General features: G+C 29.2%; 1 protein-coding gene and 1 long non-coding RNA gene across 2 annotated transcripts; both read right to left on the reverse strand.

Annotated features, from left to right (window-relative positions):
* Positions 1-7,175: 7,175 nt before the first annotated feature.
* LOC121206070 (uncharacterized) lies at positions 7,176-8,146 on the reverse strand. The gene has a single exon (XM_041076258.1). It carries the CDS (start codon positions 8,045-8,047, stop codon positions 7,415-7,417), a length of 633 nt encoding a protein of 210 aa, XP_040932192.1. The 5' UTR covers positions 8,048-8,146; the 3' UTR covers positions 7,176-7,414.
* Positions 8,147-14,537: 6,391 nt separating this feature from the next.
* On the reverse strand, positions 14,538-16,000 carry LOC121206071 (uncharacterized). The gene is made up of 2 exons (XR_005901056.1): positions 15,865-16,000; positions 14,538-15,526 (listed from the first exon to the last, which is right to left on the reverse strand). It is a non-coding gene; the product is annotated as an uncharacterized lncRNA (long non-coding RNA).
* Positions 16,001-26,190: the final 10,190 nt, after the last annotated feature.

Here is a 26,190-nt window from a genome sequence, read left to right on the forward strand (position 1 = left end):
GATCTGCCATTGACTCCAAGTTGAAGAATTGTGTTGTTGGGTCTTTTGAAAAAAGTGAGGACATTGGAGGATGCAAGGAAGAAGGAGAGAAAAACCTCGATATTGGTGCTTGTAATTGTAACTGTTTTGTTGTTTTTAAAAGCTTAAATATCATCTTATGTTCATTAAAAACTAGCTTATGTTTTGTAATTTTGTTGCTGGTAAATTGTTGTTTATGTTGGTATACATGGCTGCTAGTATATTGTTGCTTAACATATGTTATACATGGTTGCTGGTATAAATGGCTAACCAGCTCATGTTGTTGTTTACAAACACTTGAAAGACTTGAAATGAGATATTTTGTTGATTACAAATTGTTTTGGAATATTTTTGTTACTTAACATATGTTATACATGACTGCTGGTATACATGGCTAACCAGCTCATGTTCTTGTTTACAAATTGCTAGAACAAGTATTATACATGGCTGTTGGTATACATGGCTAACCAGCTCATTTCATTTGTATTTCTCAATACTCATATATCAGAAAAAGACAACATATGAAAAAAAACATATGTATTTCTCAATTCTCAATTCTCACACATTTCTCAATAGTCACACATTTTTTAGAAAAGATAACAGATGAGAAAAAAAAACATATGCTAGAAGAGAAGAGATAACAAATAGCATGGATCAATGCTCATATATTAAGGTGAAAACGCCAAACTTTTTACAGAGGGAATGAGGGGCAAAATATTGCCAAACTTTCCTACAATTCACTACAATTGAACAGATGTAAATATTTACAAAAAATTTTAGGGGAATTTACAAAAAATTTTAGTGACTATGCCTAAGTTTATCAACAGTAGCAATCATAGGCAAATTTACAAAAAAAAATTATCTACCTAAGTTAATAAATCAGTAGCAGACAAATTTACACATTTTCAAAAAGTTAACAAAATGCAGTCAGTTCACATCATCATCAATGGTCTATCATGGATAGCTTTTAAGTAGAAGGCATCCATCTAACAGTGGTTGGTTTTCTCTGGAATGGGAGCTTTTGTCTTAGGGCAGCTTGTTGATGAGTTGGGGCAGTAGGTAACTGAGTTGGGGCAGCCTGTTGAATTGGGGTACCCTCTTGCTGGCTTGGGGTAGCCTATTGCTGAGTTGGGACACCAAATTTATGTCTTTTAACCTACAAGAACAAGATAAATCTGAAAAACAAACAAATCCATAAATAGAAGTATACTGTAACTTAACTTAAAGCAAATGACTTACTGGAATGTTTTGGCCAACTTCCCCTTTTGCAACTCCTCTTATTGTGGCCTACTCTTTTGCATTTACTGCACCTCATCTCCACCCCTCTCTTACTCAACCCTTCTGTTGTTTGTGGTTCATCAGGTTCTTTCCTTCTCACCTTAGTAGGTCTACCAGGTGGCCTTCTTAGTGGATGAGGCAATAGTGGTAGCATGTTTGTCAAAAAGGCCCATTGTTTAGGACCCCTTACTGGAGTTACAAATTTGGAGTAAATTTGAAGTTGGGTTTGCTTGGTATATCAGGTTTGTACATAGGTCTTTGGGAACTCTTCTTTTAAATGAATGACAGCAAATGCATGCATGCAATAGATGCCAGTGAGATCCCAAATCTTGCAGGAGCAGGAATTCTCAGCTAAGTCCACCACATACTGACTGCCTAGACCACATTCAACTTGATACTTGTCCCCACCAGCATGTGATGGAACACACCTAAAAAATAGTTAGCATGCTTGTTTAAAACATAATCACTAAAACAACATTGTGAACAGTCCCACCAACAATGATACACGCACACCCCTAAAAAAATAGCCCCACCAACATTCATATTATAAAAAAATACTCACTGCATGCATATTAAAAAATAGACAACATACCAACAATCACTGCATGCATATTAAAAAATAGGCAATACCCAAACAATCACTGCATGCATATTAAAAAATAGTCAACACAACAACAATCAATGCATGCATATTAAAAAACATTTACTAAAATAGCATGTGATCAGCAACATGAAGTCAGAATATAGGCATCAGAAAGAATCTTTACCTTAATGAGTCAGCTTCTTCTTTCTTCTTTACAATAAACAACATAATCTTGGTCCTTATTGTTTCTATTATGGTCAGAATAGGTTTCCCTCTTGCTTCCAGTATTATCTATCAGTAAACAACATAAATGATTAGTGAATTGCTAATGATTAGTACGAAACATAAAATATAGGGGTTTACCTTATTAAATGATTCAGAAAGATTATTCACCAACATGTTAGAATGGCTCCTAATTGAGAAGTGAGACCTTGACCAGTGAGTAGGGTTTTTTTCCTTCAACTAATCATAAGCATGTTGATTGGTTTTCCTCAATTCATCCATGGCATCCTCAAACTCCCTTGTAGTGCTTGCTCTGGAAGCTTTCCAAAGCAAATCTTTCAATTCCTTTGTTCAGAAACTAGCCTTCTTGAAATTGGCATGCAGATGCCTAACACAGTGTCTTGTTTCTGCATTAGGAAACAACATACATATTGCTTCTACAAGTCCCTGCAATTAGAAAAAAAACAGTTTAATTCTTTGACAAACCTTAATAGAAACAACAATAATAAATAAATGGAATTTTACCTTTTGTTTGTCAGACATGAAAGATATCTGGTACGAGCTTACAATTTCCAAGTCTATTGCAAGCAACTCTAAGAACTAAAGCCATGATGCTTGGTTTTCACTTTCGATAGCAGCATATGCAAGAGGATAAATGTCATTATTTGCATCTATCCCAACAGCTGCAAACAAGTAGCTACCACAGTATCCCTTCAAGAAACATCCATCTAAACCTACTATCCTCCTACAACCAGCCCTATAGCCATCTTTGCATACCTGCAGACAGACATACATCCTTTGAAATAACATGTTATCCAAATAACAGATTATTGTTGTTCCCTCATTTTGGGTCCTAACCTCCAACAAATACTCATAAATCTTCTCATATTGAGCCTTATAAGCTCCTTTAATTAATTCGAATGCCCTAAGTTTAGCCCTTCTACATTTGGTTAGTGAGACTAAATAACAAAAATCTCTTTTCACATCTTGTTGTAATGATTTCAGAGAATAATTAGGATCAGTGATGAATTTTTATTTATAATGTTCACCTATCCAAGCTAAGGTTACATTCCTATTTTTATAGACTTTAGAATAAGTATGGTTAGGGTTTGAACTCCTAATTTGCCAAGTCTAGTCAATAGGGTCATTAGGGCTTAACCTAGAAGCTCATATGAACGAATAACATTTTTCACTACAGACTGCCTTTAACTTTTTTAATTTTTTTTTGGGAAACTTAATAAAATAACTATTCAACCTACAGTACTGCTTGCCAGCTTCTTTTAGACTGTCTTTAGACTTAAATAACATTCCAACCTTAAGTCTAGGATTACTCATGTCATTCTCTAGGTTGAACTCAGGCCAATTTTGGCCATCTGAATCAGATTCATGTACACTATCTAACCTCCTAGAATCATCACTATCACACAGTTCATCTACTTCTATACCATCCATGTTTAAACCATCTAAATTAACTCTTTTAGATGCATCACCAGACACATCACTACCAGACATGTTTTTTTCATTCTCATTAAAATTGTCATCAATTAAACCTGCCAAACAAAGTACTCATCAATAAAGGCAGACAACATAGGCAAACACTTTAACTATTTCTGTCAGACAATAACCAATACAAAATACCCAATAATTTAATACAAACACTTCTGTCATGCACATGGCAGACAACAACCAATACAAAAATTAATTTAATCAAACACAACCATTTTTCTCATGCACATGGCAGACAATAATAGGCAATAACCAATACAATAAAGAAGGTAAATAACAACGGGAGTGATAGTGGCAGATATACACAATAAACAATAGGAGCTTGGATACAAACAATGGCAGATATACACAATAAACATCAGTTTCATAATGGCATTCAACAATGACAGATACAAACAATAAACATCATGCACATGGCATACAATACACATTATATATCATACACTTTAAAAACCAAACCTTAATCTGTCATGCACATTAATAACAAATAAAATCAAAATCAAAATAACCCTAAATCGAAATCCAAATCGAAATCAAAAATTAATTCTAATTCTAAATCAATATCAAAATCGAAATTGAAATCAAAATCTAAATCAGAATTGGTGAGTGTTTCAAAATTGTAATCAAAATCGAAATTGAAATTGAAATCAAAATCAAAATCAAAATTAAAATTGAAACCGAAATAACCCTAATTAACCCTAAATCAAAATAACAGCATTGAAATCCAAAAAAGTTACAACTAAATGCAACAACTTACCCGTTAAAATGGATGTAACAACACTGGTAGCTTCTCTTCTATTGCCCATTGTCGCTGACAATCAAAAACACTGAATGGTTTCTAGTTTGTCTTCTTTTCTCCCCAAAAAAAATAGACAATCATACCCTAAACCTTATATCCTGTTAATCGATTATTGAACCAATTTCTAACCCTAAACCCTTCTTAATCGATTCTCAATTCAGTTTAAACCCTAAAAAACCCCAAATCACTATCAAAATTTCCCAAATCGATTTTCCTTCCCCCTCCCTAAATCCCCTTAATCCTAATATGTTTCTAACCCTAAAACATTAACTCATAACCCTTCAATTTTTCCCTATACCCACCCCAGACCAAGCACCCATTAGCCGTTGCCAACGTGGCAAGTTAACTTGCCACATCAGCTGGTTAACTTGCCACGTCAGTAATCCCATTAACACCCTAACGGTAACAGTTAATCAATGACTATTTTGTCACTTTTTTATAACATTGATGACTGTTTTGTAACTTTTTGAAAGTTGAGTGACTAAAATGAAACCTAGGCGACTGTTTTGTCAGCTATCCCAAAGTTGGGTGACTGTTGGTGTAATCTACCCTTTAATTATATTCAATAGTTCAAATAAAATATATTAATAACTATAATTAAAAATATAATATTTAAAATTTTAATTAAATATTAAATATATAAAATCACATGCAACGGTGAACATCATAAATTATGGAGTCTTTTATCTAAGAAAACGAAGAATTGAATAAGATATATAATGAGGCCTAAGAACAATTCCATTCTTCACTCTTTAGATTTGGGTATGGATCCATAAATTACAAGCCTGCATGAGCCATAACCAGACATGTAAGTAAATTGAAAACGGGTCCTTTTCAATTTGCTATATTTGAAAACTCAGCTTTACAGTTTATTTCCAAGTATTGGGTGTACGAAATTACGTGTGAAACCAATCAACAATGGCACTGATTTTTATTTTTTTATTTTTTTATGTTATATCAATTGCATTGAGAATCTAACAACTTATGAAACCCTTTTTTTTAAGAAACTTGTAACTTATAAAAATCGATTTAATCTTAGCTCGATTGGTATGGATATTGTTGTCAATAAAAGAGGACGTTGGTTGAGTATACTGAAGCACATTATCTCCTATTTATGAGTTTAAGAGAAATTATAGGTAGTTTTAGGCATTGTGTCAAAAAAGAACTATGAGTAGTTCTATAAATTTTAAACACCACATACTCAAATCTTTACAATATGTGTACTTGAGTTGTGGGCTTATTTATACAAAGTTTCATTTAATTTTTATATCAAATATGAATATGTTAGAAAATTTTAATTTAAATATTATTTTACTTTTTATAAGCTAAAATATTAAGTAAAGATTTTGACAAATAAATGGAACTGTTATTATAGACCTATAACATCTATTTCTTTATAACAATAAAAATTTTGACAAGCAAATGAAAAAGAAAAAATAGTTGTATGAATGTACTCAAATTCGACTTTACTCAAAAACTTAAGCTAGAACTCAACTTGATAATGATTGAATTAAATTCAAATACGATTAAATCTAATTTTTGTAACTTATCTAAACATGTGTCTCAATTATGATGAACCATGTCAATTCATCTTGGAAAATGTCCCCTAACATTTAAAATGTTTTGTGAATTAAAACTCTACATAAAAGGATGGAATGAATGGTTATAAAAGAAGAAAGAGCCCCAACAAAGAGGAACTTTGAAGTCATTGTCTTGCAAAAAGGCATAATAAATGCAATGAAGGAGCATAATTCATTCATCCTACACCCTCTCTTTTTTTTTTCTTTTTTTTTTCTTTTTTTTTTTAACAATTGAGTCCATCTTGAGCTAAAAAAACATCTCTCTTTTGGCATTGTAGTCTAGTGTTATTATCCCAAGTCTTGGTCCCAATTTTCTCCATCCATCACCTTCTACAAAAAGCAAATTTGGTTTCCACTCTCCTCTCCTTTGGACCACCCCCACCCCTTTTTTGTCCATTTTCACCTTCTTTTTACTTCATTTTTATGGTACTAAACATCACTATTTTCAAAAGCTAAATCTATTGATGGAATTAGTTAGAGTAAAAATCAGTTAAATGTTATACAGATTAAATAATGAATTGATATGAAGTGATTAAATTAATTTTTTAAATAATTTATACAATTAAACTAAAGAAAAACCAATTCATCTGCAATACATAAAAGTCAGTAGGAATGATTAGCGTTAATGACAGTGGATTTTGGACTGTTTTAAACTGCTGGTGCTACTTAATAAAAAAAATGGCCGCACCTAATGAATATTAAATCTAAAATAAAGAAGCTTATTTCTTTCTCCATCAAATACATAAATTAATTCAACTTAAAGTTTGAGTTTCAAAATGTTATTTATTTATACAATTTTATTGATGAATATGATTGTGACTGTTAAATAAATTAATTTATTAAAAGAATTAAATAAGTTTAAATTTCAATAAAATTAATATTTATTGTTTAATAAATATTATTTACTGTTTAACAGAATTATTTTTTTTATTTTGCTAATGTAATATTTTACTTTGAAGTGATCTATAAATAAAAAATAATATTTTTTATGTTATTCTTTTAAGAGTAAATATTAACTCTATTCTAACTTAATGCAATCAATCAAAGGGAATTTCAATATATGTATAGTAAAATTTACTTTTAGTTATTCAAATATTTTGTTGGCATCGGTTTGAGTTTAGTTTAATCTTTATATATATAAACCATAACTTTTTTGTTTACCTGAACTTAATTTGGTTTCAAATTACCATTAAATAGAAATTGGAAACACACTTTTAACTTCTGAATTCCAATCTAAGAACAGAATTTTTTTGACCCTCCCAATTCAAAATCCTGTTTGTGCTCACTCGATACTGAGTTCACTCGCATGTGTCGACTCAGCCGAATCATTGCCCAAGTCAAAAGAAAAAAATAATGGTATCTCATTGTCATCAATCATAATTAAGCTGGTTTTGGGTCCTTTTTTGTTTTTTTTTTTCATTTAAGGGGCTATCCATCAAACCCGGTTTGGCTCCAAACTGCATCCCTGACCCGCCTCAAGTCGCGGCCCTTGAGCGTGCGACCAACGCCTTCAAATACCGACGCCCCACCAGATTTCTTACTCCGGGCGTACTCACGTGCTAAGTACTCATGCGGCGGCATCATCTCCTCCGACTCACAATCATCCGAGTCATGTATAGACTCCACCGAGTCCACTCTGTAAATCTTACTCCAGTCAGGCACGTTCACTGGCGCTGAAGTGGCCATCTTGTGTCCACGTGGCGAAGCAGCGGCTGCCACCTTGTCGTGGCCGCGAAACTGGTGCACGATCCTAGGCTTGGTCGAAGAAGAATCCTCGAAAGCCAAAGACAACCCGCCCACGTGGCGCTCATCTCGAGGGATTCGGCGGCGGCCCAGGTGCTCATTCCCATTACTCTCATGCTCGACGCGTGTAGTCCACTCGCTCCGCGGATTACCGTCACCCTGGTCGGGTCGGTCTGAGACGGTATCAACCATGGACCAGACATCTTCCTCGCCGAGTTCCGTTTCGTCCGTGACGGTTTCCACTTGGTTGTGACCGTAACCGAAACTCCCGAGGTACCGTTCGCTTCTGCTGGTGGACAGTCGCCGGCCTTTCGCCATGAAAGAAATCAATACTATTGAGTTCCAACAAAGAAAAAAGATAAAATAAAAAATGAAATGGAGTCCCCTTGAGAAGAGACTTGAACATAAGGAGGCTCAGGGGGGGTAGCTATGAATATATATAGAATACGACAATGGAAGCCATTTCATTTCATGTGAATTTGGACTTCATTTTGTCTTCATTTCATCTCTCCTCTCCACACCACTCACTCCCATTGTCCTATCAGATTCATGGTAAGAGAATATACTGCCAACAAAACTCTAATTTTGCATCCATTGTGGATTTAGTAACCCTACTTTTTCAATTCATTAATACCGATAGTTAAATTCTATTATTAGTTTTATATTAGGTATTAAATTATAAATTTAGTCTATATTTATTAATTAGATTATTCTTAGTTATTATATTTTTTAAAATTTTAAAATTTTAATTTTAATGTAATTTATAATTTTTAAATTTATTAACTCAATTTTTTAAGTAACATATAAAAGTAATAAGTTGATTTAACATTACCGTACAATAATATGTTTGTTACATCAAACTTTAAAAATAGCATAATGTAACTTAATGAATTTAATAATTACCACTTGATCGAAACTAAAATTTAAAAATCCGAAAAATTCAAGATTGAAAATAATCAAATTAAAGTATAGGTTCTAAATCTACAATTTATGCATTGTATAAAGACTAATGTCATAGTTTAACCTAATAACATACCACTCTCTTGTATTAAATCAAAAAAAGTTTTGTTTTTTTTTAGTTTAAATTTTATGAACATAGAAAAATAGTTCATTTAAAAGTTGAGATTTAATATAAATATCAAAAACCCAAAAAAGCCTCAAATAAAATTCAAAATAATAATATCAATAATATAGCATGAATGGGAAAATAAAACTAAACTATAAAGTGTAAAGAGCACCCACCATGCCACCCTATGGTTTAAATTTTGGAGTTGAACAATTAAGACCACTAAAATTGGATTTGATGTTGGATGATGATTGTCTTTCCTTGTAAATATGCCTTTATACTTTGACTTTTTTATTATTAGGTATGAAGTTAAAAAAGGTTAACTTTTGAATCTAATCTATTTACGGTTATTTTTACAAGTTCTTTTATTTAATCTGATTTGAAAATTAAAAGTCTGAGTAATAACATTGTTAATAATTATCATTAAATTTTGCATATGTTACAATTTAATGTTTAAAGGTCTGATTTAAAAATTAAAATTGAATTGACAACACAAATTTGAATTTGACAAAAATAAATTAAAAGTTATAGATTGGAGGAAACAAGAAGAGGGACTAAATTTTAAAAGTTTGAAAAAGTAGAAGAAGCAGGACATAATTAGAGCAACACATGACCTGAAACTTCCTAATCCATTTATGGAGTTCTTTTCTTAGGCTAATACGAGATTATTGCTCTTCCCTATTTACTAATCATCTCGTATTAACTATGTTAAATAAATTTAAAATCCTCATTTTTATAAAAATAGAAATGTGAAATAGGAAATAATCCTAAGTGGAGGAGTGCCTCACGCGGTAACATTGATATTAAATTTATAATTAAGATTTACTATTAAATTAAAATTAATTTAATTTCAGTTTTTATATTATTTTTATAATTTGTAAGTTTTTAATATTTGGTGTACCATTTTATTTTTTTAACCTACTTATAAAAATTTAAAATCATTCCAATATCAACTAAAATTATATGTATTATTTTGTTTTAATTTATTAATCTTACCATTTTTTAAATTTTAAGAAATAATTAAAAAAAGTAACTAATACATAGTAAAGATAAAAAAGACTAATTTATGTATTGAAGAGAGTGGAGTTGAGTTGAGAATAAACCAAAAGATTAAAAATATTAAAAAAATTAAAATCTCTATTTTATATTTGAATAAATAAATAAACCTAAATTATATTTTAGTTCAACAATTTGAGCCGCTCATACATAATAACAACAATTAACTACTAAATCCTAATATATTTTTTTCATTAAAAAAAAGACAAAAATGGAAAGCGATGGATTATGAATATTTATTAAATATTTAATTCATTGTCATATTAATAAATCATATGTCAACAAATTAATTTATTATTATTATCTATGTTTATTATTCCAAATTTTAAAGGAAATCTCAAATGTATTACCATAATAAATACTTATCATGGGATCAAGAAAAGCAATATTTCTTTTATAACTTCGTACCTAAACTATTATGTATATTTACGTTTTAGACACTAAATTTAAAAAAAAATTAAGTTATTAATTTGTTAAATTTTAGTCTTAACATTCATTAAAGGTGCAATGGCACACTATAACCATTTGTTTGATTAGAGTTTGGTTTGTAATAAAACACAGTGATTATTAATTAATTAATGTTTGAAAAAATTAATATGGTAGGCAATCATTTTCGATTTCAAATGACGTAATTAGATATATCCACGTCAGATTTCATTATCTTCTTTTCAATTGTGGACCCCACCTCATAAGCTTATCTATCTTCGCTTTGACTACGTCATGGGTCCCACACACCACGTGGGTGCTCACACTTCTTACACCCTCCACTCTATTTTGTTTAGGGATAATATAAAATTTTCCATCATAACTTTCTTATTTTGGCATCAAAATTTTATGTTATGATCAACATTCTTGAAATATGATTAAATTTATCGGTCAAATAGATTAGATAGAGAAAAAAAATTTAATTAATTTAATTAAAAACTACTCAAAATTAGTAAAAAAATAGAAAGTTGGAGTAAAAACTAATAATTGAATAGGTTAAATCAATTTAATAAAATTATTATGATATTAATTTTATAAATTTTTAATTATTTATTTACTTATGATTGGTCTAGTTATTGAACTGATCAAACTGATTAAATTAAGAATTAATGGTATGATTGGTTCAACTACTGGTCCGGTTATTAAAACAACATATATGACACTCAAAAACTTTTATATATATTTTTTAACTTTTTGTGCCACATCATCAAACTTTTATTTTTTTAAGTTTAAAAACTAAAATGAATTTAGTTATAGAGTTCCAAAACAAACCTACGTATTTTAATTATTCCAATGACAGGCAACTTCTTATAAAACTCTGAATTCCATATATGAAGTACAAGATATCCAACCTTTTATTACTTAACCCACCCAACAAGGTTGCTGAATGTCTCACCTCTTTGATTCTTTAATCTTGCAACACGTATAACATCCAACTTAAATATGTCCCACCAAAGATGTCTTGATCATCTCACGTGGATAAATAATTTGTTTATTTCTTATACTATTAGTGACAATAAATTAGCATTTTCATAATTGATGGTTTAGGGGATTAAATAAGTTTAATTAAAAAATTTTGGAGGTGGTTTAAAGGTTAAATTAATCCCACTTGTGGGTGAGGGTTAAGAAAAGCCAAGTCTCGTATTGTGATGAGCACATTGAACGGTTTACAATACAATCGGTAGGGTGGAGGGGCCCCTTTTTTGTGGCTCCAACTCCTACCATTTGATGTCAAAATATTATTAAACAATAAAAACCTTATCACCATTTTGACCATCATCATAAGTCTCACAAATCACAATCATAAAGGCCCAATAAAAGCCCAAAATGAGTCTTATGTTTTTTTTTTTAAATCAGATCGGTCCTCAAACTGATCATACTATTGATTATTGATTCGATCTATTTGATTGAGTTTTTAAAAAATAAAAAAATTATAAAAATTGATTCAACTGGTCCATATCAATTTATGAATTAACCAATTTTTTACCTCTCACTAAATTGACACCCTCATTTATTTCTGACTGAATTCGGTTCAAATAACATCGTCCAAAACTTCAACAACTGCTTTTCAATATCTTAAAAGTTTATAATATAGAGTGTTGATTCATATATTAGCTTTGAATACTTCTGTTAACACCCGTCGTGGATTTAGAGTAGATGCGAATATTAATATTCACTTATCAATTATATGAATCTATTTTATTTTCATAGACATGATTCAAATTTGGATATTTAATATCTATATTCACTTACTATAACAAATGACGGATCTAAAATTAGATGTATGACTCCATTCATTTTGCTTTTTTAAAACAATAATGTATTTATTAAATGTGGATATTTAAAATTAGATATTCAAATTCATATATTTCAATGGAACTTTTTAGACTCTACAAGCATAATAAAAAACCATGACATGTGACTCTATGGTATTGTCATGATGAGATACGTGATTCATAACAAAGTCTACAAACTTTTGTATAAATGCAAAATGGTACAAAAACAGCATGTAACTCAAACTAGAAGAAATTATAATGTAGGAATCGGATATGATGTGGTATGTAGTATACAAAAACAGTCAAATCACAATTGTGGTACTGGTTATGCTATTATTATTGAGGACCCTCACCATTGTAACTGGCCTTTGTTTTTTTATATATATGGTGAAGAGTGAAGAGTGAAGAGAGTGGGACCTTGGTTTGCAGTGACCGGACCTGCCTTGGACCCATTTCTGAATGGTAACTGGTTGGGGTTTGGGCAAATTGTGCACCCTGACCCCCAATTCTGTCTAGTCTTGGATCCATCATTGTTAATGATCAGCATCCTATGCTATGTTATTTCTCAGACCATCACTCATTTTTGTCCCACTAAACTTTTTGTTACACGTACGACGCTGTTATTTTATTTGCTACCTACTCGAATTTTAATCTTTATAGATGAAATTGAAAAAATAAATAAATTACATTAAATTTATTTAATTATTAGTAGGTTTATATTTTGATCACATGACTTTAAAAAATTATAAAATGATTGTTAAACTATTAGAAAGTTTTTATTTAAGTAACTAGAATGTTAAAATTGTTACTATATGCCATTTTCTGTTCGCACCACTTGTATTGATTGAAAGCTTCCCTTCCTCTTCTCTTTTATAATTCAATTTTTTTTCATAAATAATTTTGAATATCACGAATCTCAGAACTAAAACCCAAACAATCTTCTTCTTTGATATCTGATACTAACCGCTAGATCAACTTGGATCTAAGATATGTTCTTTCACTTGTGAAGGGCAATGATCCATTGTACTAATCGCTGAATCGTTGCTTGGAGCTTGCTAGCCAGACTTCCTTTTTTGAACAAACAGAACTTAATAGTCTAGTGACTTAAATAAAATATTTTAAATAGTTTAGTGACCATTTTGTAACTTTTTAAAATTAAATGACTTAAGCATGAACTTACTAATAATTTAATAACCTTAAATATAATTTATCTATTAAAAAATATTATATATACTGTTTTTTTTAAATATTAATTAAGGGTCCATGACCTCTTTTTTTTAAAAAATTCTATTAATATATCAAATAATTCAGAAGAGATCCAAACCCCAACGTCCCATTGTGTGGATAAAATAAGACATAGTTGTATACCCTACGGTTGAGACATCCCAAGTCCAATCAATCTACGGCTATAGAATATGAAATAAAACCATCCAATAACGTGGAACCGAATCACATTGATGTTATTTGGTGTAGTGGTAAGCATGTTATATTTTAAATAAAATTTTAAGTTAGAATTTTGTGATTGAAAATAATATAATATAATGAAAGTTTTATATACTTATCATTTAAAATTTTAATTTTACTTAAAGTTGATGGTGTTAGCATGTTATACAATGACTCTTATTTCATTTATCTACCAAGATTTTGATTATTATTTATTTATAATAATATTTGACATTCAAATTATATTTAAATTTTGTTAAAATTTTAAATTAAAAAATTATAATATATTGATAATAATATTAATTAGTAAGAATTAGATTGTATGTTTAATAAAATTTATAATTGTAATTTTTTTATTAAATATTATTTTCTTTTAATTAATTATGATTAATATATTTTTATATAAATTTAAAAATTTAATTGAAATAATATCTTGACTAAAATTTATTATTTTTATTTCACTAAAAAAATAATTACTTTTATTAAAATTTAAGAAAAAAAAACTTTTTAGAAATTAATTTAATAAAAAGTATATTTCATATTTTATGATTATTACTGGTATAAAAAATAAAAATGAAACTACAATACACTTAACCGTTATGGTAAAATGTTATCATAAAGACCCATTGTTATAGAGAAGGCTAATCATAAATAAATTGTGCAAAAAATTATATGAAAATTAAAATTTAAATATAAAAGAGTGAAAATTAAAAGGATAAAAAATGAAAGGGTTATTTTATTAGGTGTTAAATTAGTGAATAATGGTGTAAAGATAGAATCCCCAGCATGACCCACCAGTGATGTGTCCCTATACACCAAAACATGACAGCCGAAATTAACCATAATGCATCGGCAAAAAGCAGAGATTAAAAAGTGGATTTTTTTTTTCATTAAAATTCGAATTGTATTTTATTTTTTATTTAAAAATTGAGTAATTTAATTTATATATATTAGATTAAAAAGCGAAGGGAAACACAGTAACTGATAGAACCAACAACTTCTTTCATTCAGAAAAATTATATCCCAAAAAATTGAGCTTACTGTATTTGTACAGAATTTTGACTAAAACTAATTCAACTACTTTAGTAATGGAAACAACTACTTTGACTGCTAATAACTTAACAGACTAACTGTCAATTGTTGACTTATTCCTTAACATTCACTCAACTGGTGAGCTTTATCATCTTCTGCTTTGCTTTATAAGGACTCGAGTCTGTTGACAACCTTAAGTTGTGTCTTGGTAAAACACCCAACTAGAAGAGGTTTTCTGAGCACATCTACCACCTGGCCCTGAGTTGGAATGTGACCAACGACCAGCTTCCCAGTGGTCATCTTTTCACAAAAAAAAAAAAAAAAATTAATCAAGCTCCACATGCTTGAACTTAGAATGTAGGATTGGATTAGCGGATATGTCCACTGTACTCGAATTGTCACACCATAGGGTTGCTTTTCCTGCAGGCTGAACTTGTAACTCTCCCAACAAAGACTTCAGCCAAGTAACTTCTACTGTAGCATGAGCAAGACTCTTGTATTCTGCTTCTACTAAAGAACGAGATAACACCTGCTATTTCTTAGAACCCCAAGAAATAGGACTCCCTCCGAGAAAAATACAAAAACCGAACATTGAGCGTCTGTCATCAGGACCATTTCCCCAACTAGCATCTAAGTAACCAACAAGAGACAGGCGAGAGACAGCAATGAAATAAACACCATGATCTATAGTAGCCTGCAAATACCTTAAAATACTGTACAAACCCAATTTTGGGAACAAAACCCCAAAGCCTACTAAATACCCACTAACCCAAAACAAATAACCTACCCAAATCACCCCAAAGACCCAAACCTACCCATGCCCACACACACAACAAAAGAAAAGAGCTAAGGAAACCCTAGCCGTTCAGCACCTGCTCCCCACCCCATCCACCACCGACGTCTGCAAGCACCGCCACTGTGCCACCGCCCCACTTGCGCCTGCAACATTAAAAAAAGGACAATAGACAGATATTAAAAAAGGGAAATGTAATGGCTATTTAAAGGCCAAATCCAAAAACCATTGTAACATTCGACATTTTTTTTAAAAATAAAAGCGAACAACATTCGATTTCAAGTAAAAACAGAGACTTTAGCAACATCAAAAGCAGGGAATAGCCCCATATCAGAGACCGGAGAACCAAAAACAGCAAATCTAAGGTCTATTTTCTTTTTTTCTTTTCGAATTTATTTACATATATTATCCCCATCTTTAATAAAACAATGCACATATATTAAATAAGTAAAACAAATAAAAAAAGAAAAAGAAAAAAAATTACCTAGGGGCGATTTTCGGCCACCGTACGGCGACGGCGGTGGTCCGACGACCGGAGCTAGGTCGGAGACTGAGAGAGGGAGAGAATTTCAAAGTTTCATTCTGTTTTTTTTCTGAAGTAAGAAAGAAATGAAAATTTTAAAAGAAAAATGGTTTAAATAGCCTTAGTGAAACGACACCGTCTCACTTAGGCCCCCATAAAATAAAACGGCGCCGTTTCATTGAAGTGACCCGATGACCCGACCCGGTCGACAGAGGATCCGCGTGTTTCTGTTAAGCGGGATAATCGCGCGCGTGGTCCTTCCACATTTTTGTCTCTTTTAATTTAATTCCTTTTTATTTTCCTTTTGTTCTCAGATTTTCCCTTAGATTTTGCGCACTTTTCAAATTGGTCTACGTTAAAACTTCGTTTTGGGGTTTGGTCTATTCTCGTTTTTCATCCCTATTAGTTTGTGCGCGCCCTATTTTAGTCCCTAATAGCTTCTATTATTTACGATTTTCATCCCGCAATTTTACTTTGATTTTAATTCAGTCCTCAAACTCTTATCATTTTGTTGTATTATTTTAAATCTCATTTATTTTAAGCTTGTGTGTGCAATATTTATTTTAAACTTTTACATTGTGTATATTTTGAATTTATATATATATTATATTTTAAACTATTATATGTATATATTGTCTATTTTAAATTTCATGTGTTAATTGTTCTATAGGTTAATTATTTGAAGTTCCTTTATTGTTTATTATAAATCTTTTATTATCATTTATTCTAAAATTCCTTATATTGTTCATATTTAGATATTTTGCTCCATCGTCATATATATTTTAGTGTGCGTTTATTTACTTATTTCTTATATATACGTTAAAATTTATTATTATTATTACTTTCATTCTTTATTCACTATTATTATTCTTACTAATGCATTATTATTATTCTTATATTCTACTTCATTATCATATTATCATTATTGCTATTATCATATTATTAAACCAATTAATTTTATATTGATTTTGTCACATTATATATTTTCTTTTTACCATTACTATTATCATTATTATTATTGTAATCATTTATTATTATTTATCGTTATTATAAATATATTTCTTTTATTCCTATTAATATATTATTATTGTTTTCCACCTTATTATTATTACTAATATTATCGTCTTGTTATTAGGTTAATTAATTTTATATAGATACTATTATATTACTATACATATTCTCTCTGTATTTACTTTTATTATTACTTATATTATTATTACTATTATCATTATGATTTATTACTTTATTATTATCATTATTACTACTATTATATTATTATTATTATATTTTTGCCCATTACTCTTTAAATACTCTTATTTCATTTTTTATTCTTCTCTCACATTATATATCATTTATTTATTTATATATACACATATACACTTTCATACATCATTCCAAAATTATTGCTTATATTATTACTATTATTAATATTGTTGTTATCATTACTACACTATCATTCTTTAGTTTTACATAATGATTGTTTATTTATTACGAGTTCCTTTCGATTTCGAATATTTCCTAGTTTATTTATTATTTTTACTCGTTAATTTTATTTTTGCCCTTATCATTATCCTTCACATCTGCATCTATGGTTATTCTAATGTCATTTACGCACCTTTTATTATCCCATTTTATTACGACTTATGTCATACTACTTTTACTTAACCCAAAATAATTCTTTCATAAAAGTAAATATTCCGTATTTGGTAATTCGAGTCAATCGTGCCCTAACTTACTGGGTTTCGATTTTTCTCTTTTAACCTAAATCACGGATTATTCTTCTAAATCACAATACGAGTTTTAAAAATGCTTATTTTCGGGGATGCGAGGTGTGGTGCCCTAACTTACTGGGTATGACATTTTGTTACTTCGAAATAAGATTTTTCGCAAATAAAGGCAATATTCGGTGTTCAAAAATTCGAGAAAACGTGCCCTAACTTACTGAGTTTCGATTTCCCTCGTTCACTCTAACTAACCGAATGTCCTTTTAAAAGAAGTTAAAATATATTAATTTTTATATAAAAGGCAAGCTCGCTCTCGAAAATTCAAGATGTCGTGTCCTAACTTACTGGATGTGACATTTTATGTTTTGAGACGAGAAGGTCTTTAACATTTGAGCATTTTTTTAAAGAGGGATCGTATTTCAAATTCTTTCAAATTTTCAAATTTTCGACACTAAGACGCTAATTAATCAACTAGGTACCAATTTTGGGCGTATCGAGGGTGCTAACCCTTCCTCGTGCGTAACAGACTCCCGAACCTATTTTCATGACTTGCGTGGACCAAAATCGTTGTTTAAATAAATCAAACCATTTTAAACAACCACTTTTACGAGGTGACCCGATCACACATCATCAAAAAGGATTGGTGGTGACTCCCATTTTTTCGTTTTCATTTTCATAATCCAAGTCAATTCCCGTTTTTCCAAAAAATGGTTACGACAAATACATTTAACAACTTTGAAATGGTGATCAAGGGGCTTGTGCATGAATTGACAAACCCTATTGATAGCAAATGCAATATCAGGACTGGTGATCATAATGTATTGAAGGGCACCTATGATGCTCCTATATTTCGATTCTGCTAAAGAACGAGATACCACCTGCATTCCCAGAGGAAAACACAATTTGAGCCCTGGAAACAATATTGTTGGGAGGGACATTCACAAACCTTGAATTTGGACTGTATAACAGACATGGAAAGTACAAAAAGAGCAAATTGATTATTCTGTTAAAAATTGGTTATTGTACGTCAAAATGAGGTACATGTAACACGCTATATGCAATTGTTTGATTTTTCTATCAACTAGGCTAGTTTCTAATAGTAGAAATGGATGAAATTGTTAATAAAAAGAACTATTTGCTCTTTGATCTAATGTACAGAGACTAATTTGTTCATTTTTTTAATAAAGAGATTAAAATACAATCTAACTCTTAATATAAAGATCTTTATTATGCTTTTACCTACTGTACGTGGTCTCATCTCTTGCTCTCTGAGTTTTTTTTAAAATATGGGAGTAGTCTTAATAATTCTCTTGAATGCTACTAACTACATATACAATCATGCAAAAGATGGTAATAGTAAAAGGTTGTTGGTAAAAATAGTATGGAGATTATTATATTAAGAGTTGGATTGTATTGTGTCCCTTTACTAAAAAAATGGGTAAATTAGTCTCTATATGTTGACCAAAGAGTAAATTGATCTTATTAAAAATATCATCTATTTCTACCGTTAGAAACTGGTCATGTACGTCAGCATGAGGTATATATGACACACCACGTATCACTGTTTGATTATTCTTTAGCCATACCAGCTTATAACAGTAGAAATGAATAGATTTTTTAACAAAAAGGACCAGTTTGCTCTTTGATATAAAGTGTAAGGACTAATCTGCTCATTTTTTGAATAAAAAAAGTAAAATGTAATTTAACACTCAGTACAGGAGCCTCCATGATGTTTTTACTAAAAGTTGTTTTACTTGTACCATTTTATCTTAAGCATTGTTTAATACTTTATCCTTCTATTTCGATTATAATCTAAAAATTATTTAATTGCTTGATTCTGGTTTAAGTTACCTAATCTTTTTAAATGTTGTTTTATATGATACTTAACTTTTAAAAATTATAAAATCTTATAAAATTAAAAATTTGTGATAAAAGTATATAAAAATACTATAAAGTTAAATATCACATATAAATTCTTATAATTCTTTCTTTAAAGTATAGTTATGAAATATTAAAAGACAGATATATTGATAAATATACCAAAACAAAGCAAATGAATTTTGTGCCTCGTTTTGTAACACCCCTATATCATGTTCGACTCAAGGAACCTAATATAGGAATATTACATTTGGTGCCAAAGTAATTCTTGGCCAATCACTAATATATTAGAACATAAAAACGGACACTTGGAACATACTTAATAATTTTCCTAAGTACATATCATTCTATTCAAAATTTTAAAACATACCCTGTTGTTGCTTGAAGATGTGATGAGATGACAGCTTGCAATCTCAAAATTCAACTCTTCAAAAATTCCTGTACCTAATCTGTGCACGGAAACAAACCGTACGCTGAGTATACACCTAGTGGCATTACTATAATTCAAATACTTAAGGTAAAACAATATATATACATTAAATCTTACCACTATTTTACCTTTAATAAATCATTCATGCATTTAATCTTTAGTTTTAATTTAATAATATGTATTTTAAATAGTTTTTCCTCTTTTTAATTTATTTATCTTCTTACTACATCAATATCTATTTCATGCATTTCATCAATAACCATTTCATAAATCATTATTTCATAAATTTCATTTCTATATCTCAATTCAATAACTTATTCTCAAGAAAATATTCATTTCTATTCATAATCAATCAATAACAATCATTTGTTCAGTACTTTAATATAATCATTCAGTAATCATCAGTTATTCAGTAACATTAGTCTTTCAATAATTATTTAAACCAACATTTTTCAATAAAAATAATTATAATTAATTCATATGATTATATTCAATTAACTCATACACTATTTCATTATTTCCTATTCATTCTATTTTCACTTTTTATTTCGATATCTCAATTTCAATTCATATTTCAATTCATAATTTCACTTTCTCATGCTTTCAATAATTCAATCGATCAAATTCATTCAATTTTCTCATTTCATTTATTCAACTGATTTCAATATCGATAATTCGATATTTAACAATTTCATGAACCTTAAGTTCATGCTTCAAATCTAATGTCTCAATTCAATTCACAATTCAACTCATAATTTCTTTCTTATATTTTTAATAGTACGATTAATCAAATTTATTTAATTTTCTCATTTCAGTTATTCACCATATTAACAAACTAGGACCTTGGCAGATACACGGATCCAACCAACACACCAGTATAACACTCAGTGTCTCATCGGCTTTGCCGAAGTAAATAGTAACAGTATGGTACTCAGTACCTCATCGGATTAAACTGAAGTAACAGTAATAGTACAACACACAAGGTGCCTCATCGACTTAAAGTCGAAGTAACAGTACGGCACTTATAGTGCCGCATCGACTCAAGGTCGAAATATCCCTAAACACTTCCAATCCTATGGCATGCCAACTATATTCGACTCAGCCTGACTAGTTAATAGGGTATTCAAATCATATTTTTTTTATTTCAAATTCACTTTCAATTCAATCACAATTCAATTCAAATTCACTTTTTCACTTTCTAATCAATATACAATTCAATACCAATACATATTTCAGATAAGCACATATAATCATACTTTGATTCAATTCAATCCACTTTTCAATCAATACATAATTCACATATTCACCATATAATTTAATTTACTTTTATTCAAGTATTCAAATCACTAATCACTTTTCAATTAATATACATTTCAAATAATAACATATTTTCTTCATCCAATTCATTTTGATTCAATTCAAATCACTTTTAATTTCCAATTTGTTCACATTTAATTTCAATAGCCATAAACACTTTTAAATCAATTTCATTCAAATCAATATCATTATTTCAATTACTTTACTAAATTTATCTACCATGCATTTTAATTAAAATATAAAAATTAATAATAAATAAATTGAATTATAGTAATACAAACCTGGATTTATTCGATTACTCCTCGACAACTTTTTCTTTTCCTTTCGGTGCCGATGCCTCGGGTTCTTTGCTAGCTACAAAAATTAAAATAATTATACTATTAATTACAGTGCTAGTTATAATAAATAATTGAATTTCTAATCAATTCCTACTTTATTCTCAATTTAATCCTAACTAATTTTAATTACTTTTCTGATTCAATTCACACTCTATTTCTATTCAAATTTCATCCATACTCAAATTTAACTATTAATTTTTCAACACATTTTCTTAATTTCGAATTTTCCTCAACATAAAACTTATAGCTTACTTCACAACTTAATCCCTTTATCAATTCTAAGTTGAAATTCTTTCAATTAAATCCCTAATTTCATAATCTGTCCAACGTGAACCCTACTTGAAAACCTATGAACTCTCAAAATATCAACTTAATTTCATCAAAACCTTGTTTTAAAGCTTTTAAAATATCAAATTTAAGTAAAAAAGACTTAATTAACTTACCAATTTAAACTTCAAGCTTCAAATCCCTAATTTTTCTTTTTCTTTTCTTTCTTTCTTTCCTTTCCCCTATTTCGAATGCTGTCTGTTCTTTCTCCTTTCTTTTTCTTTTGTTTTATTCTTTTATACCTTTTATATATATATATATATATATACACGCTTTATTTTATTTATTTACTTAACATATATTATAATATATTTATTCTAAATATCTATTAAGTATTTAATCATATATATACAAATGTACACCATCAATATTATACAATTGTCATCATTTATTTTATTTTTCACACAACAATCTTATAATTTAATTATTTAATTAACAATAATATAATTTAATCTAATTATCTATTACTTTAATATTAAATAAATAAATTATTTTATAACAAGTGTACATATATCTATTTATTACAAATGTACCAATATTTTTATTACAATTGTCATTATTCAATTTGTTTATTATACAAAAATCTCATAATTTAATTATTTATCTAATAAATATCTTTTAATTTACTAACGATAAATAATAAATAATAAATATCTTATGTTTAATTAATAAGCAAATTAAATTATAATTTACAATTATATGCTTATTTTTAATTACACATGTATATTATTATTATCACACATTTGACTTCATTTTAATAATAATAATAATGATAATAATAATAATAATAATAATTAAATCTACTTGTGGCCTCAACCATTGAGAAATGATTTATTTGCTATTGTGATCCCCCTTTCTTTTTATTAATCTATAATTAAATTTTTACCATTAATTCAATTTAATCCTTTTTTCCTAATTACTCTTAATTAAGTTAAATTCACCTAATTAGAACCTAATTAGGCACACTACTAGTTTCATAAATGTTTCTAATAATTATTTACGAACTCATTTCACTAAAACGGAGGCCCGATATTGCACTTTTCCGATACCGGTGAATTTTGGATCATTACACGTTTTTTTACACAAAAACTCGAATTTGAATCCAACAACTTCAACTTTTCTTTTTCATCTATAAACCATAATAGTGCATGCTTTGATTTTGAAGGGCATAGGCAAGAGGCAAATACTGGCCTTGGCTCTAATTGGCTAGAGGATATAATATTATTTTTAGTCCTTTTGAAATTTAATTATCCAATTTAACTCATTCAATTCTTTAATTAAATGCAATTTTTTAAAATTTTCTACTACTAAATATTAACTATTCAATTTCATCCATTATAACGAAAAATTTTAATTTTTATCCCTCTATTTTTTTAAATGAAATGGGTTAATATGTAGCTTGCCTATTGACCTTGCCTATTGACTTTGCCTATAAGTATCTAGTTGGTACCTGAATTTGTATTCTATCACCCAGGTCAATTTCTAACACTAACACCATTAGTTTGTGTTGATACGGCATTGATGACCAATTCGATGGGGACAACAACCTCTTAGTATAACACATAATAGATATAAATTAAATTTTTTTAAAAATATTTAAAAAATAAATTAATGGAAAAGTATAATTTTTTTCCATATGAAGACTGAACATAAATAAATGGTGGTCCAAATACTTCTTAATTTGGACAACAATTTGTCCAAATTCATTCTAGATGTATTTTTTAGTAAGTTTATATTTTTATTTTTATTATAAAATATCAGTTTTAAGTTAATATTGTTTTTTTAAAAATATATAAAATATAAAATTATAGATTTATAAAAATATATAAAAGAACTAAAAAAATATAAATTTGTAAATGATATATTAATATAAAAAAACACTAAAAAGTATGTCTACAATGAATATAGATACATGGCTGTCCAAATGCATTTGAATTGGACAACCTTGTGTCTAGCTTCATTTTTTTATGTAAAAACTTTTTTTATATCTTTTTATTATTTTATATATTTAATTTAAAAAATATTTTTTCAATTTCAAAATAATAATATAATATTTTATAAAAATAAAAATTTACTAAAAAATACATCAGGAATGAATTTAGACAAGTTAGAATCCAAATTCAGATCTATCTGAACAATCATTTGTCCAGATTCATTCTTAATGTGAAAAAAAATATATTTTTCTATTGATATATATTTTAAATGTTTTTTTTTAATTTATGCCCATCACATAGCATATTGAGAGGCTACCATAAGTTACTATGAAATTAATTATTAGTGTCATATTAGCACAAACTTACAATATTAATACAAATATACCAATATAAATAATGAAACACAAATTCAAATATTAAATATAAACAAAATTAAATACCAACTAGATATTTTGGAAAAAATATAAACCCCATAAAACTCAAATGATAATCTTGACTTTGTCGCTATTAGGATTATCTTTGGTAATGATTGTACTAGTGTCACGGGCCACAGTTCAAAGCCCGTGACCATCGCACCAAATGCATCCAATGGAGGTCTATTGCTCAGATGGGGATCATTTGGCCCACGAGAACTGGCCCGATTCAATGAGATATTGGAGAAGCCTATCAGATTGAAGCCTGGTTGGCCCGATAGCGAAGAGATGGCAACTTAGGCTAATATGGAAACATGATCTTAAAAGATATGATATTATAATCTTAGAGATCTTAGATATGATATGGAATCTTATAAGATATTATTTTATAAGATTACATATCTTATCTAAGATATGTAATCTTAGAAGATATGATATTATATTCTTAGAGATTTGATGGTAGGTAGCCTTTAATCTCGTCCGTCGATGTAAATGTATCTTGACCGTCGGTTTTGGGGGAGCTCAAGTATAAATAGAGAGCCTCCCCCTCATTTGTACTCACTCCATTCATTATTTCATTATTCTTTGTGAATAAGAGAATAGAGAGCATTTACTCAAACACTTTGTGTGCGCCCCTTTCTGTTGTTCTTTATAAGCTTCTTTTGGCATAAGTTTGCTTCCGCTGTACGAGTTGGTGCCTTGGAGGAGTTCTTAAGGAATCCTCATTCGAGTAAAGGCTGACTTGGGCGAGTTTGGACGAGCGAATCGCCTAAGGCCGCACGGATCGCGAGACGAAAGGTCCAGCCCCGTGACACTAGCGAGTGGAGAGGAAACATAAAGATTTTTATTTTATTTTTTTCATTTATGAGTTTACTAAGTGCAAAGACTAGTTGTCACTAAGGACAGCCAATGAAAAGGAGAATCTTGCACGAGCTACCCAATCAAATGTAGCATACTAGTGATCTCCATTGATTGTAAATGAGATGGAAAATATCGTACGTATATTAATATAAAATTGTTGAGATCTACAGTCCATCACTCGTCTTGCATGTATGCACTAAAAATATCCCTTTTTTTTCCTACCAAATAATATGACAAAAGTTTCACTTACTATAGGGAAAACGTACTAAAATGATAATCAACATGAATGACGAGAGTGATGAGTCAGAATATCAAAGATGATGATGAAAGAGAGGATCGAATTGGGAACCGTTTCACTGTAGGTGGTGGGAGATGGGATCGAGTTGGTCCTTCCCTTAATATTATGCATGTGATGATCACACATACGTCGGCTCGTCTCTTATACTTTTTATTTAGATTTTTTATAGTTTATAAAATTTTAAATTAGTAATAATAAAATTATACTTTATCTTTTAAAAATAATAAAATTTTAATTTAATCTTTTAAAAGTTATAAAAATATAGATTATTAAAATGATAAAATTATATTTTTTCTATCGTAAAAATGTGTAATCTAATTCGGTCTTTAAAAAAAATTTCTGAACCCTAAATACAAGTGTATAATGATATGTTAGAAACATATTATTTCACACCTTCAAGTAATTTGTACTTCATATCTTGGTAGTTTCTCATTACAATTATACTTCCTGTTTTTAACATATATTTTGACAGTAAATTTAGTGATAATTGATTCCAGCAAGTGATTGATTTTATAATGGATATAATGTTGATAGTTATCCATGTCGATATGGCGTGATAAGTTGATCGACTAATGTGATAAATCATGAAGATTGTTTGTGAAGCTTTATTTGATATTTATTGAGAATAATCCATGGAAATAACATAAGGTATATTTGTTGAATAAATGAAGATAAACTGCAAGGCATTTTTGGAGATAATATCCAAGGCATATTTGATGACTATTCAAGATAAAATGAGCCTTGTTGATAAGTTGGAAAGATCAAGC

Source organism: Gossypium hirsutum, chromosome A09 (genome assembly GCF_007990345.1).
Source record: "Gossypium hirsutum isolate 1008001.06 chromosome A09, Gossypium_hirsutum_v2.1, whole genome shotgun sequence".
NCBI lineage: Eukaryota > Viridiplantae > Streptophyta > Magnoliopsida > Malvales > Malvaceae > Gossypium > Gossypium hirsutum.

Bases quoted from the DNA above. Each gene is read 5' to 3' on its own strand.
- LOC121206070 (XM_041076258.1), bottom strand. From the start codon at position 8,047: ATGGCGAAAGGCCGGCGACTGTCCACCAGCAGAAGCGAACGGTACCTC.